Source organism: Trachurus trachurus (genome assembly GCF_905171665.1).
Source record: "Trachurus trachurus genome assembly, chromosome: 13".
NCBI classification, from domain to species: Eukaryota; Metazoa; Chordata; class Actinopteri; order Carangiformes; family Carangidae; genus Trachurus; species Trachurus trachurus.
Window position 1 is genome coordinate 7,832,095 of NC_139892.1, and position 25,299 is coordinate 7,857,393.

Consider the following 25,299-nt stretch of genomic DNA (forward strand, 5'->3'; position numbering starts at 1 on the left):
GACTGATGCTAGTCGGTCAACACGTGGGGAGGAGAGCTTTGACTTTCCACGGGGGACACACACACACACGTTTGGAAAACCCACGCTATCCCGTATCGCTCTCATCGTGGCGGCGCCGAGGAACCTAAAACACTGTGAGTAGAGTGAAATAAAAGTCCGAGAGAGAAGAGGAGAGGAGAGAAGAGAGAGCGGCTTTAGCAGGAGAGAGGAGCAGGGGGCGGAGGAGGAGGTGGTGGTGGAAGGAGCATGTTAGCATGTAGCCTCCTGCATCATGCTCACACACTCATACAGTCTGACTTTAGGAGTTAAAAACCCACTCCACGGAGGCTGTAACACAGTCGCAGTGTCGTCGCGACGTGTCCACGGGTGTGTGTGTGCAGCAGCGGTCGGTGTGACACCACATGAGTTGCATTAATCCCATGTCATTGAACAAAAACTAGCCTCCAACATCTCATCTCCCTGTCTTAAGTTAAACCAGCCCGGTCCAGCACAGCACGCTGTTGTGTAACTTCACTTGAATTACCCTCAATCTCTGCACTTGCTAGCACCAGGCTCATGTGGGGTGTTAATAGTAGCCGGTGCTAGCAGGCTGTCACTGGGGTAAAAGCAGCCTCTTGCACCGGGGCCGGCTGAGCTAAGCTAAGCTATCGAGGCCCAGGCTGTGAGTCTCTCTCTATATCTCTCTGTCTTTGGCTTTAAAATACATGTCCTTTAACCTTTACCTTCCTCTGCGTCAACTTGTGGTGCATTTTAGTGCGCGTTTAAAGCCGAGTTTTTGTTATAAATGTCTTCACATTGTGGCGTGGAAATGACACTGAAGTAAAACACGAGGCTTTTTTTTTTATCCTGTGGTAACAACCAAACCAAACCAACGGTCATTGGTCACTGGGCCAAAAATAATGCAGTGAGGAGACCCGTGCGTTGAGCCGTCCTGACATTTTAATCCGCGTTTATGTTCATAGACGTTTTTAAGCGTTATTATAATAATAATATCCACCACCACATTGAACTGCCCCCCTTTGCTAACCAAATACCCCTGCTGCTGCTGTCCTGCACTGCGGCCTCCCCCATTCAGCCATGCTTTTTATTCCCAGTAGTAACGTAACGTGTTGGCGTTTAGGTCACAGCCACCTCTTTACATTTGTAGGCTAACGTAGCTACTGTAACTGTTATATCAAACACCCCTAGACAAAGTGGGTTGTAACATTATTAAAACCCCCAAAATCACATCATTTTTTAACATTTACCATATTGTCAAGGAAATATATTGTCATTTATTAATCAACTTAACTTCTCGTGTGCATGTCAGTTTCCTTGCGATTAATTCGGCTCTTAAATTAGACACCCAGCGGCTCGTCGGGTTGAGTTTCAGTTTCTATAAATTATCCACACATCGCCTTTAGCTAAACTAAACTACATTAGTGTGTGATGGGCTCTTAAATTGCTCTTATTTTTTGATTAACTTGACAGTCGTGTGGTTTGGTGGTGGTGGGAGAAACGTGTAAAGTGTTTTATTATTATTTTTCATTGATAGATGTGGAATGAAAACGTTAAACTGGCCGGTTTGTGTTTCTAAGTGCAGTGTCACGTTGTGGTGTTCACGGTTCACCCTCGGCTCGGTTAGCTCAACTTCCAACTACTAACGTTAGCCGTTGGTGACAGTTAGCTAACGGTCGTAAGATACACGACGGATTTTATTTATTTAAAAATGAATTAAATGAAATAATTAATAAATAAATCTTCACCCGATGGGATTAATCGATACGAGCTACAACTTAATAGTGTCATTGTGCTACTGTGTTATTATTAGCATCGTAGCTAAGCTCGCTGAAATAACGTTAAGTTACATGAGGCTAACGTTAGCTTGAGTCGTCCCGTTGAAGTTGTTGCTACCGTGATGACCCCCTTTAAACGGTTTGATTTCTCGTCGTTGTCGGATTAATTAAACGGCAATAATGAGATTTCCATCGGGGCTTTGGTTTTACTCCAGTCCCGGTCCCATTCAGGGGGGGGGGGGATTAGCATGTTGTAGCTAACGTTAAATATAAACTTGTTAGCTGCTGCACAAGCTCCGTGTAAAAAAATAAATAAATAATACACGTGTAGCCCATACAAAGACATTTTAATAATATATCTACGTGCATTGTGTTGTGTATATATTTTTTTATCCACACTACTATTCGGCTTAACGACTGGACCTCCCCTCCTCCTCTTTCACACACGCTGGTGGTGAAATGTCACCCTGTCCTGTGAGCACGGGGTTTCCGTGAACGCAACACGTACACGCCTGCCTTGTGGGAGAGAGAGAGAGCAGAGTAATTAATGACAACAAAAGTGTGTGGCTTCATAGGTATGTGGACTGTGCAATCAATCATGAGTCAGTCAGGCAAATGCCAAAAAAAAGTGTTTGACCTATTAGTGAAAATGTCAAAAAAAATTATGAATAATACAGCGCTTCTAAATTTTGAGACGGTACAAGTAGATTTTTTCGTCTACTTGCACATTTGCGACCAGTAAAATTTGCCTTTTTTTTAATACACTGGTGAAATATGGAAGAGGCGATTCAAATAATCTGAAATCTGTCATTACGGGTGATCATGAAAGAAAAGGAAATGTGAATATTTGCATTGCAAGTTAATTTACAGTGTGCACCCCTACATTTTTTTTTGCTTTTACTCCTACAATTTTAAGTTAGAAAGCCACTGTGCTCCTCCTATAAGTTAGAAAGCCTGAAGTCTGAAATGTTTTGTCTACTTGCGCATTTGCAACCAGTAGGCTAAAATTTGCAGTTTTTTAAACGTGAAAGAAGCGACTCAAAGTGGAATCTGTTTATTACAGGTGTCAGGAGGACAGTGTGCGTGAGGATCATGAATGAAAAGGAAATGTGAATATTTGATTTGCAAGTCCATTTACAGTGTGCGCTCCTGAAATTTTAAGTTAGGGAGCCACTGTGCTAAAGTAGTAGTAGTAGTAGTAGTAGTAGTAGTAGTAGTAGTAGTAGTACAAAAAACGTGAGTGTGTAGTCCTGTAATGTGCAGGTTATAGGAATGTGGGCCTGCAGCTAAATTAACAGTAGCAAAAGCTTTATAGGACTTGTTGAGACTGGTTAGTTTGGTGTTGAATGAAGATGATACGCTGCTGCTGGTGGTCGAGTCATTGTGCAAGCTGCTTGAGCTGCACTCAGCACGTTGCAAAGGTTCCTAACATGTAAATACAGAGCTGACGATGACTCCTCTCTGTCTCTCTCTCTGTGTGTGTGAACCCTCCAAGGTCACAGACTGAATATCATCTGTAAGGTCAGTGAACGTCTCACAGAGGGAATATACCAGCAGCAGCCCGTCCTGTAAAGAGGAGGAGGAGGAGGAGTGCTCTAGATCTGTTTGACTGCTTGTAACTTCACTCACCTTGGACAAGGTTAAAATAGGAGTGTGGGCCACCATTTCATGGGCACATACGTACACATACACACACACAGAGGGAGGGACGTCTGTCTGCACCACCAACGCCAGGTTTCTGTTTTAGTTGTTCGTAGCAGCTGTTGATCTGATATTGAATTGTGTTGCACAAAAAAGCAGAGGAAGGCTTCAGTTACTGCAGCCATTTTTAACGCCCTCACAGGAATAGTTTCTTGTAAATCTGGCCGGTAGACGACCGACCCCCTGCACCCGCCGCTCAGATACATTGTGTATAAAGTGTCTCTACGTGCACACACACAGGTTGTACAGTATCGTATATAAATATAACTCGGCCTGTATACGGTTGTGCACTTTAATGATATGTTGCAGCGTCTTCCTCTTCTTCTTCTTCTTCTTCTTCTTCTTCTTCTTCTTCTTCTTCTTCTTCTTCTTCTTCTTAGGTCTTAGTCACATCAGTTCATTGAAGAAGCTTCCTGTCATATTATCCGTCACAAAACAGAGTGTAAATACTACTCGCCTTCATTCACGTAGATCTGATTTATATTCCTGGAGCTCAGGGGGAAAGTCCATTTTACTCCTGCCGGATATAGAGGCTACAACCACCCCCCTCCTTTTTCTTTTTCTTTTCTGTAGGTTGTGTTCAGGTGCCCCACAAGTCTCTAAATCTAATATATCTCTGTCTTTTATTAGTTATTGTGGTTTATACTTTGAATAATGTGCTGAAACCTGTTGAGCTGTAGAAGACAGAGGATCAGATTTGAGGACAATTTGAATGTTTGTGATTTTAATTTATCTCCAGTGGAGGAAAATCACATGTTTAAGTTTTTTTTTTTTTAATGCTGATCAACAGGCAGAGTCGGCCTTTATCAGGAGGGACAGTTAAACAGTTTCATTTATTATCTCTACGTCTCTACCGCTCCTTCTTGGTCTGTTTGAACTGCAGTCGTGCCGCAGCAACAGGCAGTGACTTTTCAAACTTATGGTGCGTTCAGGGACGCTCCGGCATCTCGCAATGCAGCGAATAACCCAGATTCCCGTAGTCGCACACCGTGTGATGTCTGAGCAGCCTTGAACGCACCGCTTCAACTGGATAGCTACAGTAGCTGAGGCCAAAAATAACCGTGACTTAGTTTTGTCTGTGATTCATTAACCCACCTGAGGCTGCAAGAAAAAAACAATTTATTCATGTTTTATTCAACTACTGACGATTTCAGACGATGACAACAGACGCATGAACACGACAAATGTCTTTCAGCGCTCGTGTGTCTCAGTTGAGTCGACCTGTTGTGAGACAGTTTGTGCAGGCGGCATCATTAAACTGTTTCTAACACAAAACACTTAAAGCAGATATCAGTGGAATGTTTTTGTTAATATAAGTCCTAAATAGTCCTATTTTCCGTCAGCAATCACTTACATGAAGTATTTCAGCCTAAACACGAGTCTCTCCGTCACTCTGCTCTGCTGTAACCCGAGGAGAAAATTTTCCTTGTGGGATACAAGTGTTATCCAATGAGGAGAGAGAACGGCATGAAGGGCTGTGTGTGCAGCCAAGGGATGCGCGTGAATGTGGTGACGTAGCACGAGGACCAATTGATGCCTGACAAGGGCGGGGGCTGCTAACTCATGGTGCGTTCAAAGAAACTCGTACTTTGTGTTTTTCCTTCCTGTGAAGTCATACCAGTTCGATCTGGTACGAGTTCACGGGTCGGAAGTTACGAGTGGCCGTAATAGGGAACTTTCACAGACAACAGGATGGTAAAAACACGAGCTACGGGTTACCTGGAACGCTACCAAGTCGTAGTTGTGACTTGAAGCTGTAACTTACGGTTTCAAAGCCTGCCTTGAACGCAGCATTAGCCGAAACGGCCGTGAAGCTGATATCTGCTTTAAATGTGTGAACAAAATATGTAAAAAACACAATTAAAAACATCTTGTACATTACATTTTGCTTTGATTATACATAGAGCTCTGGAAAACATTAATAGACCATTTAATAATGAGGAGTTTCTCTGGATTTACAATGTATAAGTATGTGTTTGAGTAAAATGAATACTACTGATGACAATTATCCCAAATTTACCATAGGAAATATTGTCATTTAGAACATTTTTTTTTTGCAAAAAATGACAACTGGTTTAAAATAAGACCTCAAATGATGCAAAGAAAACAAGTTCAGGTTCATTTTTAAGCAACACAACACTCGACATTTATGGAAAAAACCCAATTTTTAATCACAGCAGTTAATCTTCAATTAAATATGATTTAGTTCAGGTGATTATCTAATCAGTGCCTCATTAAGTAGAGTGAGATGAGTGTTGAAATTGAATAGAAACTGGAAAAGAAGCTGATTTATTAAGAACATTTTGGAGTTGTCTTTACTGTACTTTAATCTACTACTGTACATTAATCTGAAAAGAGTAGCTTGGTATACATCCGACAAGTGTTTTTCATAAACTTCATGATTAGTTTTCACATTGTTAATTCTTTCTACATGATTTAATAGAGACAGTGTTGTGCTAAACAACCAAATCCACAATATATCCTCAACTAAACTCATTTAACTTCATATTTGTAGCCACTCTCCACATATAGAACTTTATATTCAGTTGTTTTAATGTGTAGAAATTGTGCTGCAGCTTTGTGAGCTTGTAAATAATGATCAGTGCATTAAGCCGACGTGTGGACGGTGTAGTCTTTCCCACCTCTTTGGGAATTAGTCTTTGTGGCTATTTATTATTCAAGACAAGGGCCCAGGCCGCGGTGCATTCATGTTGTGTCCTTCCCTCCCTCCTGCTGCTGCTGCTGGTTGTTGTTGGTGTTGTTGTTGAAACACAGAGGGGTTTTAAGATTTAACCGTCAGTTTCCACACGCTTCAGGTCGTAAAAACACATTTTAACTGCCGTCTTTTTTTTATTATTTTCTCGGGGTGTGAAGGCAGCTCTGCTCTCTCTCCCTCTGTCTCTCTCTGTCTCGTCTCTCTGCAGCTGATTACGTAGAGCAGGTGTCGGTGCCAGGCAGCCTCAGAGGTCAAAAGTCCAGCCTCCCTGTTGCTCTGTGTCTGTCTCTGTCCGTCTCTCTCCTTATATAGGGACAGACGAGAGAAGTTGGCTGATTCTCAGTAATAATAAGATGGTTTTGGATCAGGACGCTGCTTCTGTTGCTGCTGCTGCTGCTTTTTAAGTGAAGTGTTCCTGTAGTTTTACAGGAGTTGACTTCTTTTCTCTTCTCTTCGCGCCATTTCGGTTTTTATGACCTCGGCAGTTATAACGTTGAGTTGATGTGTGGGTTTACAAATGTGATATTATCAAGAGGGTTTCATCAGATTGTTATTGATGTTTGGAGCTGAAATATTACTAAATATTTATTTACTATTACAGTATTATCACTGTGATACACAAAGCACCACCAATACAAAACTATAATAGATCTATAATTTAATTTCTTAGTAAATGTGGGGAACATGTTTCCACAGTTTAATCCAGTGTGTCTTGCTGAAAATAAAGCACAATTTAAACTTTTTGAAACATTGTAATTGTAATTGGGTAAAACCACTTTGTCTGTCTATTCCTAAAGGACAGAATAAAGTTATTTGAAGATGATCTGTGAAAGGAAAAGTTACTATTAAGTATTTAAACTGAAACATTTTAGTTTGAAAACATAGCCTATTTCCTCTGTGTTTTACTGTTGGTGACCCCAGAGTTTGAGTGCACATAACCGAGACTTGAGGAAACACTGCTGGACTCATTTGAGTATCGATTTGGCATTACAATCGATACAGACTTGTCTAGTTTGCTCCATTAGGGAAACGTTTTTATTCCTTAGCTTTTATATTTGTTTAAATCACCTCCTGTGTTTCCTCATTATAAAGTAACAATAGTGTTTCCACAAGTTTGCTCTGGTTTTAACGACTCTAACAGCAGGTGGGGGGGTGTGTCAATTATTCTGTATGTAAAACACTTTGCGTTGTATGAAAAGTGCTTTTACCATCCCATATTAACTCTTTAGTAGCTTTTAATGCAAGTCTCTATCAGGACCGGCTCACACTGCAGGTTCCCGCTGTTAACACTGAATCTGGAAAGTCCAGTTTTTCTCACTACACTCTGCAAAACCATTTTTTTATCATTAGGACAATTTAAATCCATAACTGCATCTTATTTTACCTCAAACTGCTCCTGTTTTTAAATAGACTTTTGTGTTTTCAATTTATCTTTTTCACTTTTACTTTTTGGTATTTCGGATATGCTTGTTTTGTCTCGGCTATATTGGTTTCTAAATTCTGGATTGTTAATGCCACAACTCCTTTAATGTTTTTTTATTCGAAGCATTTTGTGCAACTAATCAACTCCGGCCTCCGGCTGAGATGAAGTCTAATAAATCCGTAATTTTATCTCGGCTGAAAGATCAATTAAAGTTGCATCAATGCGTCGTCAACGGGGAGATCTACGGAAACGTCTTGCATTCACTTGGAGTGAAATTAGGCTAATTTTTTCTTTTCTGACTTAACAAGATTTCAAAATCCCATGAGAAGCTCCCACCTGCAAGTAACGAGAGGACTAATTTCAAGTGCTGCTTCAGACTGCTCTGATATTTTCTGTAACAACAGGTCGTCTCCTTTCAATATCAATCTGAATTTACAGGGAACACAGTGAAATTAAGAAAGATGAGTGGACTTTCCCTTTGAAAATCTAAATCTCCTTTCAAACTATGTATTTGGAAGGTCACACTGAGAAAAGAAACGGGGGAAAAAATTACTAACGGCTGCTTTGTACATGCAATCTATACATACACAATACATACACTTATAACAGTAATGGAGGGCAACATATCCAAGAAAAGAGAAAGAAAGAAAGTGCGTAGAGTGCAATAAATAGTTTGAAATACTTATAATACAAGTTCAAATAAAAACATACAAAAAAAAAAAAACTTTTCAAGTGAATGCGACACGCTTCCCTACAGATCGAACCAGTTTCCCTGTATTTAATAAATGTCTTCAACCTTCAGCTGATCGTGTGTGTCGTGTCTCTTCCAGGTGTAGCTGCTAGTGCCCTGAGGAAATGCCGCTGAGGTTTCGCTCTGTCGTGCCCTACACGCTGCCCGGGGTCCTCGCGCTGATCGGCTGGTACTGGTACATCTCGCGGAAGAAAGAGCGGCTCATCACCCACGACGACGGCGCCGAGGCGGCTCAGACTCCCGCCGGCCTCAGGACATCGTCGTCGACGCCTTTGTCGTCTCCAGTGGAAGGAAGCAATGGCCTGGTGGAGAAAGGCTCCGTATCGCCTCCGTCGTCGAACGACACGGACACAGAGCGCCCCGCCGCCCACAAGGTGACGAACCAGAGAACAGAGCGCGAAAATATTCCGCACATCCACGCGCAGGACGGCGACGCGGCACCAGCTCCTCCTCCTCCTCCTCCTTCTTCTTCATGGGAACAAAGTTCAGAAGAAGTGGCGCCTCGAATCAGCGCAGAGGATGTCCATAAAGCGCCGGTCGTGGCCGCACCGTCGCCAGTTGGGAAAGACGACAGCGGTGGCGGCAGCGTCTTGCAGGCGGTGGCGGTGGCGTTGGACCTCAAACACCCAGAGGAAAAATCATCACACGCTCCGGTGACGGAGGAACAGCAGATCCAGGATCTGGTCGCTGCTCCCGAGGCCTCGGCGGCGGCGGAGGAGGAGGTAGAGGAGGTAGAAGAGGAGGTCGTCGTGCCCCGCCAGTCCAACGCGGTCGCCAGCGACTCCCCGGAAACAGCAGCCCACATCCCCGATGCAGAGCGGCCTGAGCCGGAGGGAGAAGTCGCGGAGCAGCATCACGGCAGCAGCAGCAACGCGCGAGATGAGGAGGCGATCGTCGTCTGCTTGGTGACGCCGGCCAAGGCGCAGAGAGCGGCGACGGCGTCGGAGGCTCTCGACTCTCTGGACACGCCCCCCTCCACGCAGGACTTCCAGCAACACATGACGAGCACCCCGACCTCCGCCGTCGTCGTCCAGGACGCCATCGCCCTGACGACGGCAACAGTAACGACGACTGCTGCTACTACAACCCCAGACAACATCCAGACACACAGCTGCGAGGAGCAGGAGCTGGAGCTTCTGGCGGCCGGACTCATATGCGAGGTCATCTCGGCCGCCACGCAGGAAGTCCTCGGCGTCGCTAGGTGCCAGACGACAGACGACGGTCAGCCGGGCGGCGGCGGCGAGAGCAGCAGCAGGTTACGCCCCCAGCAGGAGGCGATGACAGCGACACAGCAGCTTCACCAGCTACAGACGAGCTGCGAGTCCAGAGAGGCGGCGGCGGCGGCGTTGGAGAAAGAGCGACAGGCGGTGCCCAACGGATGCTCATCGCCGGCGGCGGCGGCGGTGTGGGAGCCCGTGGAGATCAGTCAAAGAGCGCAACAGACTAACAATGCACAGAGAGGCCACTGGCCGACGGCGTCGCACGAAGCCGCACAGCGCTCCTCCCCCCTGCTGAGCACGAGAGGCGACGAAGGAGCCGCCGCGCTGGCCGAGGACTCGGCCTGCAGCACGTGCCACTCGGAGGACGGCGTGAGCAGCGAGGATCTGCAGAACAGCACCTTCGACAACCAAATGGACGCGATCCAAATTACAGACTTGTCCGCAAAAGAAGCCGCGCTGCCTCAGTCGCTGGTCGAGGGCGCCGCCGCCGAGGCGTCGGTTTTGACGACAGCGGCGGTGGCAGCGGTGGCAGAGGAGGAGGAAAACTCGGTGGATGCTGTGTGTGAGATAAAGGGGCTGAACGGGATGGGCCTGAGGAACGGCGCCCACGGGACCTGCGAGGAGACGGACCAGTCTGGAGGTGAGACACGTTCACTGTTATACATATATAAGTGTTAAAGCTCCATACAGTATAAAGGTAGATGTTTGTCTTAAAGCTCCATACAGTATAAAGTAGGGGTGGGAAAAAAAATCGATATTGCAATATATTGTTGTGCTCTCTGTCGCAATAAATAATCGATACACTGACGGCAAATATCGATATTTTGTTACAACACACATTTACCCCGTTGTCACAGTCAGTACTTTTTTGTTTTCACCGTCAGTACTTAATCTCTCCTGTCCTTTTTGTGGGGGCGCTAATCCCGTAAATGAGGGTAAAGTAGGCGTGAGTAGCGGCAGAAGAAGAAGACCCACCCGCAAGTTTCCACCAGAGTTTCCACTCTAAAGTGTGGACCCACTTTGGCTTTTACGAAACAGATGACAGGAGAACACTGGATAAAGAATATAATCTGCAAGAACTGTTTTGCGAAGGTAAAATATACAGCAACCACACAGACAGGCGTATGTGTCTCTCTCTACAGTCTATGGTCTCTCTGTGTGTGTGTGAGTTACTACGGTTACCGCGACACTCCCGTCCCCCGGATATTTCTGCAGCTTGATTTACATGATCCGGTCTGAGACATGAGTCGTCCCACTCCCACTGCGGTCTGCACGTCACACCGGCGATCGTGCATTTGTAGGAGGAAGTTGTAGTTGCTGTTGTTGCTGCTGTTGCGGTTGTGCGCGACGTCGAGCTGCCGCTTCGACTAGTGAGTTTTTCCTTTTTTTCCCCCCAATCGCCCGTTCAATCAGCCTGGTGAGGGAGGACGGAGTGGGGGGTTGCGGGGGAGGGGGGTTGGCGCTGTCTTATACAGTACTGTTAAAGAAAACCTGCATGTTTTTTCTCCTCATGTCCTACACTAGAGAACTTGTTCTTCTTATCACCAAAGAGGCTGCTCTCTCTCTCTGACAGCTGATTTTTTAAATACCATGAATGGAAAGCATAAGAAACTACATAAAACAAGTTGCTACTGACTTTTCAGTATCATAAAGCACTGTCCTGGTTTACATAAGACATGTTATTAATGTTCATGCGCTTTAATGTCTCCAGCTGTACAGTGTTTATTCATTTGTACATTGTACAAAGTTTTGGAATAAATGCATGAGACTTTTTCCTTTTTATGTTTTTTTTTTCAGTCACATATATCGTGATATATCGTTGATGAAATTTCTTGCAATATATCGAATATCGCAGATATCGTGTATCGTGATATTATCATTATCGTGGGCCAAATATCGCCACAGTATCGAATCGTGAGTTACCCATATCGTCCCACCCCTAGTATAAAGGTAGATGTTTGTGTTAAAGCTACATACAGTATAAAGGTAGATGTCCATGTGTAGTGTGATTATAAAGCAGCTCTAGGTTCTATATTAATACTGTGAAAGTATCACAGCCTCAGTCCACAGAGAAATGCACACAGCCTGTATTCAGAAACTGAGCCTTAAAGCCAGCCGTCAGGACTTCCTGTCACTTTGTGATGTCACAACAAAGCCCCGCCCCCTCACCACCTGGACCCACCATCCATCCATCCTACAACAACTTTTGCAGGATTTAGTTTCTCTGAGTTTTTTATTCTGAAATCTGCTCTGTTTTTTTATTGAATCACTCAGAAAACAGTCAGCCAATCTGAAGAGAGGCTCAGAGCCTCCTTCTCTCTTCTGATTGGCTGACACCGACCTGCTGTTACTAGAGCTCCAGAAAAAAGCTGAGAGAGGAGATGGAAAACTACACTGAGATGGTTTCTGGTTCTTAAAACCACAAATACATCTTCTTATGGATCAACTCAGAAAAAGAGGAAAATATTAGAACTTTTTTTTAAGCTGTGAGTTTATTTATTCATTCATGTCTTAAATCAAACTCAACAAGTCTCAAACTGCTCCTTCATGTTAGATCTTTGTTGCTTTTAGTCGTCTCACTAAACCACGACTCAATATTTCTCTGTATCTTCTGAGCTTCACCACAGTTCAAACCTTCACCTCCTTCATTACCTCCTCTTCCTCCTCCCTGGTCTGTTGCTGTTATCTCGGCCTTTTTATTGAACTAATCCAACATCTACTGACCCACAGTCAGTTTCTCTTCACCCGTGTGAAGTCACAGCTCTGAGTTGTCGCTTCCATCTGACGACATAACTTCCCCGAGGTTTTCCACTCCAGTCAGCTGCTCCCACACATTCACGTGGAATCTGATCCGACCGAGCTCAGAATATTCCTGCAGCAGCTCGGTGGCCTCCTTCTCCTCCTCCTCCTTCTCCTCCTCCTCCTGTTCCTTCTCCTCCTCCTCCTCCTCCTCCTCCTCCTGCTCCCTGAGGCCTCCACAGATTAAAGTGTCTCCTTCTACCAGACACCGGAGGCCTGAGAATCAGTGATGGATCAATACTGACATTAGGGAGTAATTAGTAGTGTAATCGGTTGCCAGATTTTCTTTTTTTTTTTAATCAGCTGATATCTCACTTTAAACTTAAAAACACACTTTTTTTGCAGTTATCCTCAAATATGGTTCAACATTTTACTGTTTAACTATAAATATCTTTGATTATCTCCTGTTTCAGCTCTGCAGTAAAAGCTGAATTAAATAAATAAAAATCAAACAGTTGAAAGTCTTATAATGAATAATTGTCCACTGTGTTTTACTTCAGTGTTGCATACAACAGCGTTTTGCATTCACTGGAGAAAGAAAAAGCTCTGTCTTTGAGTAATTTTTTTCTATAACTTCTAGAGATTACAAAAACCTCCAACCTGCAAGTAAAGTTTAACCGCTGCGATCAAGCCCCCACTTCGTCATGGATCTATTACTGTAGATCCATATGTAATCGCTCCACTTGTGAAAATACAGTCAAGCTAAAGCTAAACATCGTTTTGTTCCACATGTACAGTATATTCAACAGTAAGAGTGTGTACGGACTGATTTCTAAATGAAGACACAAAAAATGCCAGAACAGATGAATCTTTCAGACTTTAATCAGCGCTCTGTTTTCCTGCTTCCGCTGCATTTTCCCGACAGGACTCTCAGTTTGAGGGGAAACACCGGGTTTCAGTTTCCATTTGACAGACTCTTCTATTCTCTCTGTGATGTTTTTAATCTCCTGCTGTTTTACAACTGAAGTGATAATTTCCATTAACTGATACCGAGACATCCTCTAAAGTGTGACTGCGTGTCGACGTTTATGTTGCTGCGAAGGTGAAAATTGCTGCTAAATGTGATAATTATTGTGTGTTTGTGTGTGTGTGTGCAGGGTCTGATGTGAACAGCATGGACTCTGTGGACAGCGGCTGCACGATGGGAGTGGGAGAGAGCCAGAGCAACAGCGCTGCCTCCCTGAGCTCGGAGCTCGTCATCTGGGAGATCGAGGTGCCAAAGGTGAGTGAGGTCACGACGAGAGGAGATGAAACCAGAGGCTCCTCTCTAATGTCCCGTGTTGGTTTTTCATCATTTGTGCTGTAGACAAAACCAAAACTGTGCAGATCGTCATGCTGACTGTAGAAAAAGGAGCGTGGATTTAAAATGAGATTAAACAAAACTTGCTCACCACTCACATGTATGAAATCTCTGAGTATCGAGATGGCATTTTCTGAACTCCCAGGTTTCTCAAACTAACCTTGGACTGGAAAACAAAACATTTATTATCTCTGAGCATTTAGATTTCAGTCCATATAATAATGTAATATAAGTTTTTATTTGTCCCATAGAGAGACAATTCTCAGTGATACAGCAGCAAAGTGGAAAAAGTTGAAAAAGAAACAGGGAAGAGTGAATCAGCCGATAATACAAAATCATTAGAAACACAAAAATTTTGGTTCCCCTAAACGATTCTTCAACAATTTCAAACATTTGTCTAGTAAATTGAAAACCTGCCGGTCACGTTGTCCGGTGTCAATTTCTTCTAGCAGAAACCCTGAAAGGAACTTGAGTCAAAACACGAGCATCCGGGAGAGGAAAGATTTATAGGGAATAAAACATCCAGACTCTTGGGGTTCATTTGTAAAAATGTTAATTCATTTAATTGCAGCGATAATTAAAATCGTCCTTTTCGTCTCTTAAATTCCTTGTTTCTCCCCTGCTGCAGCATCTTGTCGGCCGGTTAATCGGGAAGCAGGGCCGGTTCGTGAGTTTCCTGAAGCAGAACTCGGGTGCAAAGATCTACATCTCCACGCTGCCTTACACACAGGAGTTCCAGATCTGTCACATAGAGGGTGAGTCAACCTCCCCCCTCCTCACCTCCTCACCCCGTCACATAGGAAACCAGTTGAACCCTGTTGAAACGACACATTATGTAATATCTAATGTAATTTTCACCTCATGATGTAAAACCGCCACATTTTATAATAAGTTGTTAGAAAACGCACCAAATTATTACATTTTCTTCATTAAAAAAAGTGCAACACCCACATTTTGTAATAACTAATGCAGTATGTAACAACTTATTATTACATCAATTCAAGAATTTCATGACAAAATGTGGCGTTATTACATCATGAGGTGAACGTTTATTGTCACTACATAATGTGGCGCTCACCACCGTGTGTGTGTGTGTGTGTGTGTGTGTGTGTGTGTGTGTGTGCAGGTTCGCAGCAGCAGGTGGACAAAGCCCTCGCACTCATCGGGAAGAAGTTCAAAGACCTGGACCTGACGAACCTCTACGCACCTCCGCCGCCTCCGCTCACGTTGCCGTCGCTTCCCATGACCTCCTGGGTGAGGACCGACTCCTTCCTACAGCTCTGCCAAAGCTGCCGTTTTTTAAAAATGTTCTTATATTTAAAGGGAATTCTCCTCTGTCCATAATCCCTATAGTCATAGCAGTAGGTTCATCACCTTAAAGGACAATTCCAGGCGAATTCAGCTCTGGGGTGTATTTTCATATCATTTTAGGTCTAAAAGAATGAATCTGAAGATTTTCAGTTTAATTGCTCCTGTTTAGCGGTAGTTGCGTCTGTCCCCGCATCCCCACGGCAGCAATGAATGGGAGTGGATGTAAGTTCCGCTGTTTAGGCTGTTTCCAGCCCTCAAAGCCGCAATTTTTTTCCACAGACAGCGTCAGATGGCGACTCAAACATGCACCGAGAAGTTTATTTACTTCAAGCAAGCCGGCATGTTTGTAAAACTAGATCTAATTCAAAGTCTCCCGGAGTCTCGCGCGAGACCCAGTTGCCGTGCTGGTGTATTCAGGCGCAGTGGGAAAGGCTACCGTTTGTGTCATAAACACAGGAATATCAACTCTTTACTTGCTTCAAGTAAAAAAAACTTCTCGGCGCATGTTTGAGTAGCCACCTGACGCTGTCTGTGGAAAAAAATGTACACTTCAAGCAAGTAAAGAGTTGATATTCCTGTGTTTATGACACAAGCGGTAGCTCCTACTACGCCTGAATACACCAGCACTGCAACTTCGGGCTCGCGCGAGACTCCGGGAGACTTTGAATTAGATCTAGTTTTACAAACATGCCGGCTTGCTTGAAGTAAATAAACTTCTCGGTGCATGTTTGAGTCTCCACCTGACGCTGTCTGTGGAAAAAAATTGCGGCTTTGAGGGCTGGAAACAGCCTAAACAGCGGAACTTACATCCACTCCCATTCATTGCTGCCGTGGTGACGCGGGGACAGATGCAACTACCGTAAAACAGGAGCAATTAAACTGAAAATCTTCAGATTCATTCTTTTAGACCTAAAATGATAGGATAATACACCCCAGAGTTGAATTCGCCTGGAATTGTCCTTTAATTATCGGTGCATGTTGTTTTGAGATTGGCGGAACAGAGACGTGAGCTGCTCAGTGTCCCTCATCAAGCTCATCAAATACACAATCCAACAACTCCACAACGCTCTGGTGGACAAGTTGTGACCTGCACATTCACCACACTATGAGATAATAACAGAACGTTACCAGACAGAGTTGTTTTAGAGGGAAATGCAGCCAGAACTACATTCCAGACACGGCTGCTGGGCGGAGGGATTTCAAAAGAGAAAGTAGTTCAGAGTATTTAATAATAATAATAATTCATTCATTTTGTATAGCGCTTTTACAGTGACCCAAAGACGCTTTACAGATGCAGTAAAATACATAGTACATAAGGCGCAAAAAAAAAAACGTATGGGTAGGGGAGGTTAAATGCTTGGGTGAAAAGGAAAGTCTTCAATCGGGATTTGAAGAGGGGAAGTGATGGAGAGTCTCTGATGGGGAGTTTGCTTCATGTGTCGTAATGTGACATAATTATACATGATTATCTCATAGTGTGGTGAATGTGCAGGTCACAACTTGTCCACCAGAGCGTTGTGGAGTTGTTGTGTTATTGTGTATTTGATGAGTTTGATGAGGGACAGGGGACCTGTAGCTCACGTCTCTGCCCCGCCGATCTCAAAACAACATGCACCGATAATTAAAGGTGACCAACCTACTGCTTTGACTATAGGGATTATGATGATGGGAGAATTTGAACTGTCCCTTTAAACCTCCTGTCGTTGTCATGGTGATGTCTCCTCAGCTGCTGCTGCCCAGCGGCGTGACGGTGGAGGTCATCGTGGTGAACATCGTGTCGGCCGGACACATCTTCGTCCAGCAGCACACACACCCGACCTACCACGCCCTGCGCAGCCTTGACCAGCAGATGTTCCTCTGCTACTCGCAGCCGGGAACGCCCGCCCTGCCCTCGCCCGCAGAAGGTAACCGTGGTTACACACTGGGATGGGGCCAGGGAGAAGAGAAGTCACTATGGCTACAATCTGATTATAATCATTCTGATCCGAGATTCCAGCTTCACTGTTTAGCTACATGGACGTGATATAAACTGATCTGATTGAAGCGTGCGTGTGCATGCATCAAGCAGTTAATCAGAATAAATTCACTGTGACTCAGTGAAGATTTGACGGTCAAATTGGTAGAAACCGGTAGAAGAAGTTACTTTTTATTTCTGTTTTTCTCTTTTAATTGAGCTGCAGCCTCAGCAGTTTACACACAACAGCAACGCATCATTGGAAAAAAGTAGACAAACAAACAAACAAACCAGGAGCCAGTGGATGAAGGTCAGAAGCAGAGACTTGAATCAGATTCCTCAAGAGAAACCATCTTGATCGGAAAAGACATTTTTTTCTGAATGAGCTTGTTCAGTAGCCTAGAAATCTAGACGCAGCAAATGTATTTGCTCCGTAGGTCAGTCTAGAAACGACCCATAGGAACTTTTTGAGTCTCGAACACCGTTTGTGTTCACCAATCAGTATATTAGGAGAAACTGATGAGGAGGTGAAGCGTCAGTCAGAAGAGGGAATAAAACTATATATATAAAGCTCTGGAAAAAATAAAGAGACCACTAGGCTACTCCAAAATGTTCTTAATAAATCAGCTTCTCTACATGTATGGCAGCCATCGATTCCAGTGTCTATTGAACTCCAACACAAGCACCTCACTACGTAGCTGAACACCTGAACCAGATCAGATTTAATTAGGAAGAAAGAAAATAAAAACACTGCTGCGATTAAAAATTGGGATTATTCCACCAATTTTGACTTCTAAACTCTTCCTAAGTTTAAATAGTAGTGTTGTGTAGTTTTACAATGAATATGAACTTGTTTTCTTTGCAGACTACAAGGTCTGAAAACACCTGAATTTTGTTTTTGTTGCCATTTTCTGTAAATAAATGCTCTAAATGACAATATTTTTATTTCCAATTTGGGAGAAATGATGTCAGTAGGTTATAGAATGAAGCAAAAGTGTTCATTTTACTCAAACACATACCTATGAATAGTAAAATGATAGAACGATAGATAGAACGATAGATAGATAGATAGATAGATAGATAGATAGATAGATAGATAGATAGATAGATAGATAGATAGATAGATAGATAGATAGATAGATGTTCATTTTACTCAAACACATACCTATGAATAGTAAAACCAGAGGAACTGATCATTTTGAAGTAGTCTCTTAATTTTTTCCACAGCTATACTATATACATTTAGAAAGTTAAACTGCACCAGTGTTGTGTTTTTAAAGTCTGTGTGTGTGTGTGTGCGCTTGTTTCCCAGTGGGTGTGATCTGTGCGGCGCCGGCGGTGGAGGGCGCCTGGTGGAGAGCTCAGGTCATCACCTTCTACAAAGAAACCAACGAGGTGGAGATCAGATACGTCGACTACGGCGGCTACGACCGAGTCAAGATCGACTCGCTACGGCAAATAAGGCGAGTGGGAAACTCTGACACTCACACCAACACACAGACACACACACAGATAACGGACGGGTGAGGAGTGTTACCTGTCGGGTGCAGCTGCTTCTCAGGTGTACCTGTTCTCTCCTCCCTGAGGGCAGCAGGGTGTTCATCACTCACCTGTTTTACAAGCTGAGCAGGTGAAAGAAATGTTGTAAATGTGCAGCCCCCCCCTCCACCCCACCTCCACCCCCTTAGGCGTCGTCACCTGTTGTTCTGCCCTCTAGTGGCAGATCCATGAACTGGAGTGAGAACAGAAATGCTGTTGCTTAGGTTTATCTTTTTTTTTTTTTAGCATTTTGAGCTTTTTAGTTCCAGTTTTTCCTCAATTGCTGAGACACTTTTCTTGAAACCTTTTTCTCTAAACTGTAAACACAAACCACATGTTCAAATGACATTCACAAAACATCTGACTCATCCTACAAAACTAAAACGAATGCCTCAAAAACTGTGCTCAAAACCAAGCAGATCAGACCCCGAGTCGATCAGAATGAAAAACACCACTGAACAATAAAAAGGAAAACACAATGATCAGATCATAAAGCTGTACAAATGATCTTTATTATTCACAATAAGAAAATGCATTTTTCAAAACAAAACAAAAAGTCCTGTCTAGCACTTATATTATAGTACAACATAAATGGCTTATACTGGTTTCTTCACATCATAGGTCACAAGTGTGATGAGTTTTGAGTTGCTGTCTTTAAAGGGATAGTTCACACAATTCAAATTTCACTCATTATCTACTCACCCTCATGTGGACTAAGGGCTGGGGGAAGTTTCAGAGTCCTCCGTGGCTTCTCTGAGTTCAGGGATGCAAACAGCGCGCCGAAAAGCGAAACTCGCTTTTTTCATGACCAATTAGGTGACTTGTGTGAATCGTTCAGATCCGAAGAGATTTTGTTTTTGGGGGGGGGGGGTCTCAGCATCTCAGCTGGGGTCAGTAAAATGTGGCGAACTCATTCATGGTTGTCTCTGATTATACTGATAACAGCCGACCTCCAATGTAGACGCGCGACCTGCGCGCTCGTTACCCAAAGCGGCGCGTATCCGCGTGCATTCGGTGCGACGGCGTTTTTTCCCCCGTGCATGTCCGTGGAGCTGTGCGCCGCGGACATGCACGGTTCCCTTCGTACGTTGCTGTGTCAGGCAGGTGTTTCCCACGGAGCTCTGCCCCGTTTCAGAGGTGAAGGAAGCCCTAAGACGTTGCCTCCGCGATGTAGAATGTGTTCAATTAAAGTGAAACTAACACATTATATAGGCCTATATGTCCATTACACACTGAATGAAACATCACATGTCTTTATTTATTCAGTTTATTTTAATAGTAATAATTATGACTAACATTCAGTGAAGACCTAAAATTCAGTATCTCCAAAATTGAAATATTGCAAAGGAATTTTTTTAAGCATTTTTAATATAGAACTGTTGGCCTTCTGAAATCTGTCCATCTATATGCACTCAATACTTGGTTGGGGTTGAACTACTGGAAATTGACTTTTCCATGATATTGTAATGTTTGTTAATGGTGAGCACCCCCCCCCCCCCTCAGACAATTCCTCTCTTTTTTGGTCCTGACCCGTTTGCATCCCTGTGAGTTACAGGGGGTCTCGGCGTAGCAGTGCATGTCCATATAACGGTTGCAAATGGATACCAACTGTCTTCGTAACAAAAAGACACACCAAAAAACATCCAAATACCTCCATGCTGCTCGTATGTAATGTCCGTCTTGTATTGAAGCCCCGAAATGCGAAATTGTTCCGAAAAAAATTACATGAGTCTATATTTCAAGCTTGTTTGTAGCGGAAGCTCCTCTTCCCGGTCCGTCCAAATCTCGTGCGATTGGGGTCACCTTGATTATTTATTCAGTAAAAGGTCATGCAGATGGATGATATGCAAATTATATAAATGATGGTTTCTTGTAAGTTCTTTTTAAAATAAAAAATGTTGATTATAAAGTAAATAAATAAACAAGTGCAGCATGTGACAGTTTGTTTATAATCGTCTCTGTTTTCATCTGCAGGTCTGATTTTGTAACACTACCATTTCAAGGAGCTGAAGTTCTGCTCGACAACATCGCTCCTCTTCCAGGTACGACGCTCCTGAGAGCTGCAGCTGTTCTGTAGTGATTGATTGAATAATTAATTGATTTATTGATCTGATATTTGAAATGTGTTGGATCAGGAGAGGATCGTTTCTCGGCCGAGGCCACGTCGGCGTTGGAGGAGATGACCAGAGGAGTGGCGCTGCTCGCACAGGTGAGTGGCCTCACCGAGTCCTTAACCTCCGACCCCCACGGTGTCACCGCTGACCTCTGACCTCTGACCCCGCCCCTCTCTGTTTCTCTTGTCCGTGTGCAGGTATCGAACTACGACAACAACACAGGCCTCCCATTGGTCCACCTGTGGAACATGGTCGGAGAGGAGGTACGACCAACAGATCTCTGTTTGTTACATGTGTCTGGCGTTAAAATGACTAAAAGTTAGAAACGTTAATTAGAAATTAATTAATAAAGCTGCAGATTTAACTCAATTTTTTTTGTTTTATTCAACTGGTACTGAACAAATCGTCATTTAGAGTTGAGTTTGACACATCACGTCCTCATACTATTTAATTAAAACAATAGTGTTGCAGCTTCACAGTATGAACCATTAATGAAGCATTTATAAATATCAAATTGATTTAAAAAGCATTTTACCTACATTGATACTAATTAGTGAGTTCATAGATGTTTTATTATAAATTAACTATTTAATCCGGGGTTAAATATTTACAACTGTGTTAATAAATCACAGACTAACATTAGTTCATTTATCAGCGCAGCATAAGTAGTTTATTAATAATTGACTGACGCTTTATAAATGACCTAATAAAACCAATGACGACTCCTAATAAACTGGTTTTTTGATTTATGTTAATACTTAATTTATAAAGTGTGAAAATAGAAACATTTGAATACATTAATGATGTAGGAAGAATGATTTATAAACTGTAGCGTTTAGTTTTCAGGATACAAAAGCACAAAAACCAGTGTTGGGCTTGTTAATGTTTAAAAAGTAGTTAGTTATAGTTACTAGTTACTTTTCCCCAAAAGTAATTGATTTGGTAACTGAATTACTACATTATAAAAGTAAGTTACTACCAAAAACAGTAACTTTTGCGTTACTTTTACTTAAATAAAATGCTCAAATATGTCATGGGATACTGAGTGAGTTGTTTAGTTACAGATGAACGGCTTTTTACCGACTAGTTGTGTTTAACGTACACTTTCACGGGGTGTATTTTGTGACGGGACGTTTTGAGGCGGGTAACGGTACATTTTGTTGTTAGTAACGGTAACGGCCTTACAACGGGGTAAACAGTAACTTTTTTGATTACTCGTGTCTGGAAAAAATTTGCGCTGTTTATCTATAACACTGATATTCCCATCGCTGAAATACCACAGAAACCTGTCGTCGTCAGATTAGATAAAATAAAAAAAAACAGAAATGAAATGTTGAGTTTTTTAACTAAGTATGTACATTTTGATTGAATTGTGTGTGTTTTTGTGTGTGTTCCTGCAGGTGATCTCAGTGAACCGTACTCTGGCGGAGCGAGGCCTGGGATCGTGGGTGGAGGGTTTCTGAACTCCCGACTTGCTCTGAGCTCCACCTGCCCCCCCCCCCACCTCCACCTACCTACCCCCCCCTCCCTGCTGTCTGGTGGTCGGTCAGCGGTCGGGACCTCGGCCTGTGGTCTGAGGCTCCTCCTCCTCCTCCTCCTCCTCCACTGGATCTAAAGATTGTTTTTCCTTTTTTTTTTTCTCTCTCTCGTATGTTTTTTCTTTTTGTTGATATTTTCCTCGCCCTATCCTCCTCCCCTTTACCTTTCCCTTTCCTTCGCCCCCCTGTTTCCTTTTTTTTTTTTTGAAAAGAAAGAAATTAAAAATCATTTGCAGGCATAATCTACAAGAAGAGCACTGCTTCAAAATAAGATGCCCCCCCCAACCCCAACCCCACCTCTTCTCTTCACCACCTTCCTCCTCACTCTTGTAAACTCAGAACTCGGAGGCGAACAGGAAGAGGTACTTGTAAAAATTTTTAAAAAGAAAAATCTATATTGTAATTAAATAAAGGTACAGCCAATATTTTTTTTTCCTTCTCCCCCCCTCTTCCCCCCCGCCCCCCTCCCTCCTCTTCCTCCTCCCATCCGACCTTAATTTTTTCGCTCTGGGCCTTTTGCACGTCGTCGACTTGACTGTGACTGATCATCACTGGGTTTTTTTTTAAAAACTGTCCCGACTTGACTTCCTGTGGCGTCGCCCCCTCCTGGCTGTACACGTCTGTAGGTCCAGGTCTGATTAGCAGATTTATCTGGAGGGGGAGGGTTGGGGTCGGAGCTGAGGGGGAGGTGGAGGGTGAGGTGGGAGGATCGACGTCTCCCCTCCTCCCTCACTGACTTGCACTGCGTTTGAAAAAAAAAAAGAAGAAAAAGTGGGAATTTCAAAAAAATCAAAAGAAAAAATTCAGCTGAGAAACTTTTCATGTCTGTTTTTTTTCCAAGAGGCTTCTTTTTTTTTTTTTTTGTGGTTGTTTTTTTTCTTTCTCCTCTCTATTTCTGACAGCCCGTCGCCATGGCAACGTACGACTGACAACAACAACAACCCATCATAATGATCCTGTGAATGAATTTATTTACAAATGCTCTGACACAACTGATCCACTACAAGAGAGAAATGTGTTCCCACTCAGATATATTTACACTGAGAGAGCACTTTTATTAGGAAACACCTGTTCAATATCAACCAATCACGTTGCAGGAGGAGCTGTTTAGTTAATGTTCCACTTCCTGTCACCAAGACCTGGTCTGGTGGATCTGGATCTGGATCTGGATCTGGATCTGGATCTGGATCTGGATCTGGATCTGGATCAGAGTCTGGACCCAGTAGAACAAGACCTCAGCAGCATGAATGTGAAAAAGTGACGTGGTGCGTTCAAATCGACTCGGAGCAAAGCTTCAACGTGAGGAGGAGATTTAAGATCAAAGTTGTGGAGTTCCTAATAAAGTGCTCACTGGGTGTTAATATATTTATATTTATATTTATATTCACAGACTACATTTAAAAATGTATTGAAAACACTTGATAACAAATGAATTGACTTGAGTTTGAAAACAAGCGAAGCTGCTACCGGTCGGAGTCGGCCGCTCCGACTCAGACACTAAACTCCGGTTCAATCATGTCTCCAAAGAATCGGTCTGATCTGCAGCGGAGCCTCGGTGACGCTCCGACGTCTTCGGCCACGACGAGCTCAGACTGACGCAGATAGAAAGAAAGACAAAAGGAAACGTTGACTGTTGTTTCATTAAGTCTGTTTTTAAACTGAGAGTCTCTGTCCAACATCGTTAGACTGTGTTTGAACGTGTTGTGTCGTGACGGAGGAACTTGTTTTTCACATGTGGACGTGATGTCATTGAATTGTAGGAGTTGTTTCCTTTAAAGATCTTTGTTTTTTTTGTTTGTTTTTTTTCCTGACATTAACTAAAATCACTGAAATAATTGTGAACAATTAAAAGTAAATGTAAAAAGTTGCAGACAAAAACAGAAGCGAGAATGAGTTAATGAGGGGAAAAAGGAAGAAGCTGTGATTTAATGGAAGATAAATAATGTTCAGACGAGAAGAGATAAAGATGAGTAAGTGTGGAGAGATGTTAATATGAATTTAAAGATCCCATATTTGGCTTTTATTTTGAAGGGCTGATCTAAAAACCATCTCAGTGTAGTTTTCCATCTCCTCTCTCGGTTTCTGTCTGGCGCTTTAGAAACAACGGGTCACTGTCGGCCAATCAGAAGAGAGGGGGAGGCTTCTTTTGTGACATCACAAACACGCAGACATTTTTTTTTTACTGTGGAGCTTTAAACCACGTGTGAAGAACAGGATCCTCTCGTCACAACCCAAAAAAGAAAAAGCAAAACACCGACAGCATCATTATTATGTTTTTTTTTTCTTAGTGTCTCATCACTGTAGTCCAAAATGAACTTTTGTCTGTTCAGTGTCATGAAGTCGGACCGTCCCTGCGTTTGCACTTCTGATAACGGGAATGTTTGACTTAAAGGCCGAGTGTGTGTTTGTTCGTGTGTGGAGGGGAAACAACTATAAAAACAACACACACACTAAACAAAACAAAAAGGGATTCACGTCAGCGTAAAACATTAAATCCTCGTTTGTTGTTTTCAGTGGAAATGAAGTCAATGTTACTCTAGCAATAAGGCAGCTTTACTGTATGTGGGGTATCTGAAGGACAGGAAGTGGGAGGGGGGGGGGGGGTGGCAAGTGTTTATGTGACACAACAACTAAGGAACTAGGAAAGTAATTGTTTTCAAAGTTAATACAGGTTAAAAAAACAAACACTTTGACACAAACTGTTCAATAATAACACATGATGATAATAACAATAATAATCAATAATGTATCTCAGGAACGGTTCAAGGAGCTGATGGCTTAGTAAATACATGCAGATGCCTGAGGAAGGAGGAGGGGGGGAGGGTGTGTGTGTGTGTGTTTGCATGTGTGTATGCAAGTGTGTTTGTGTGTGTGTTTGAAAACCTGAAATCCAGATGTGTAGGATTAGACAGATGTGCGTGAAGACGGTGACCACACTGCTGGTGCTGGAATCGGAGCAGTAGCCATATTGTCTGGTTTTTTTGGCCTGTGTGCATCGTTTTCTCTTGTTTATGTTTTTTTTTTTTTTTTTTTTAATAATTTCTAATCCAGGTTCAATATGTTGAATAAATATGCCATACCACTAAACCCCCCCCCCCCCCCCCCCCCCCTCTCTAAGACGATTCCCCCTCTCCACCCTCCTCCTCGCTGCCCAGAGA

General features: G+C 43.1%; 1 protein-coding gene across 1 annotated transcript; it reads left to right on the plus strand.

Moving 5' to 3' along the window:
• akap1b (A kinase (PRKA) anchor protein 1b) lies at positions 1-24,607 on the plus strand. Its single transcript, XM_083985463.1, has 11 exons — positions 1-134; positions 8,446-10,226; positions 13,483-13,607; positions 14,314-14,440; positions 14,812-14,939; positions 16,723-16,900; positions 18,263-18,413; positions 20,464-20,531; positions 20,625-20,698; positions 20,801-20,866; positions 22,004-24,607. Exons 2-11 carry the CDS (start codon positions 8,471-8,473, stop codon positions 22,064-22,066), a joined length of 2,736 nt encoding a protein of 911 aa, XP_083841589.1. The 5' UTR covers positions 1-134; positions 8,446-8,470; the 3' UTR covers positions 22,067-24,607.
• The last annotated feature ends 692 nt before the right edge of the window (positions 24,608-25,299 follow it).

What these genes read in the sequence shown, in the direction of transcription:
- akap1b (XM_083985463.1), top strand. Translation starts at nt 8,471, where the DNA reads ATGCCGCTGAGGTTTCGCTCTGTCGTGCCCTACACGCTGCCCGGGGTC. An exon ending in GACTCGCTACGGCAAATAAG is followed by an intron (nt 18,414 to 20,463) that starts GCGAGTGGGAAA and finishes TTTCATCTGCAG; the next exon opens with GTCTGATTTTGTAACACTAC. An exon ending in CAACATCGCTCCTCTTCCAG is followed by an intron (nt 20,532 to 20,624) that starts GTACGACGCTCC and finishes GTGTTGGATCAG; the next exon opens with GAGAGGATCGTTTCTCGGCC.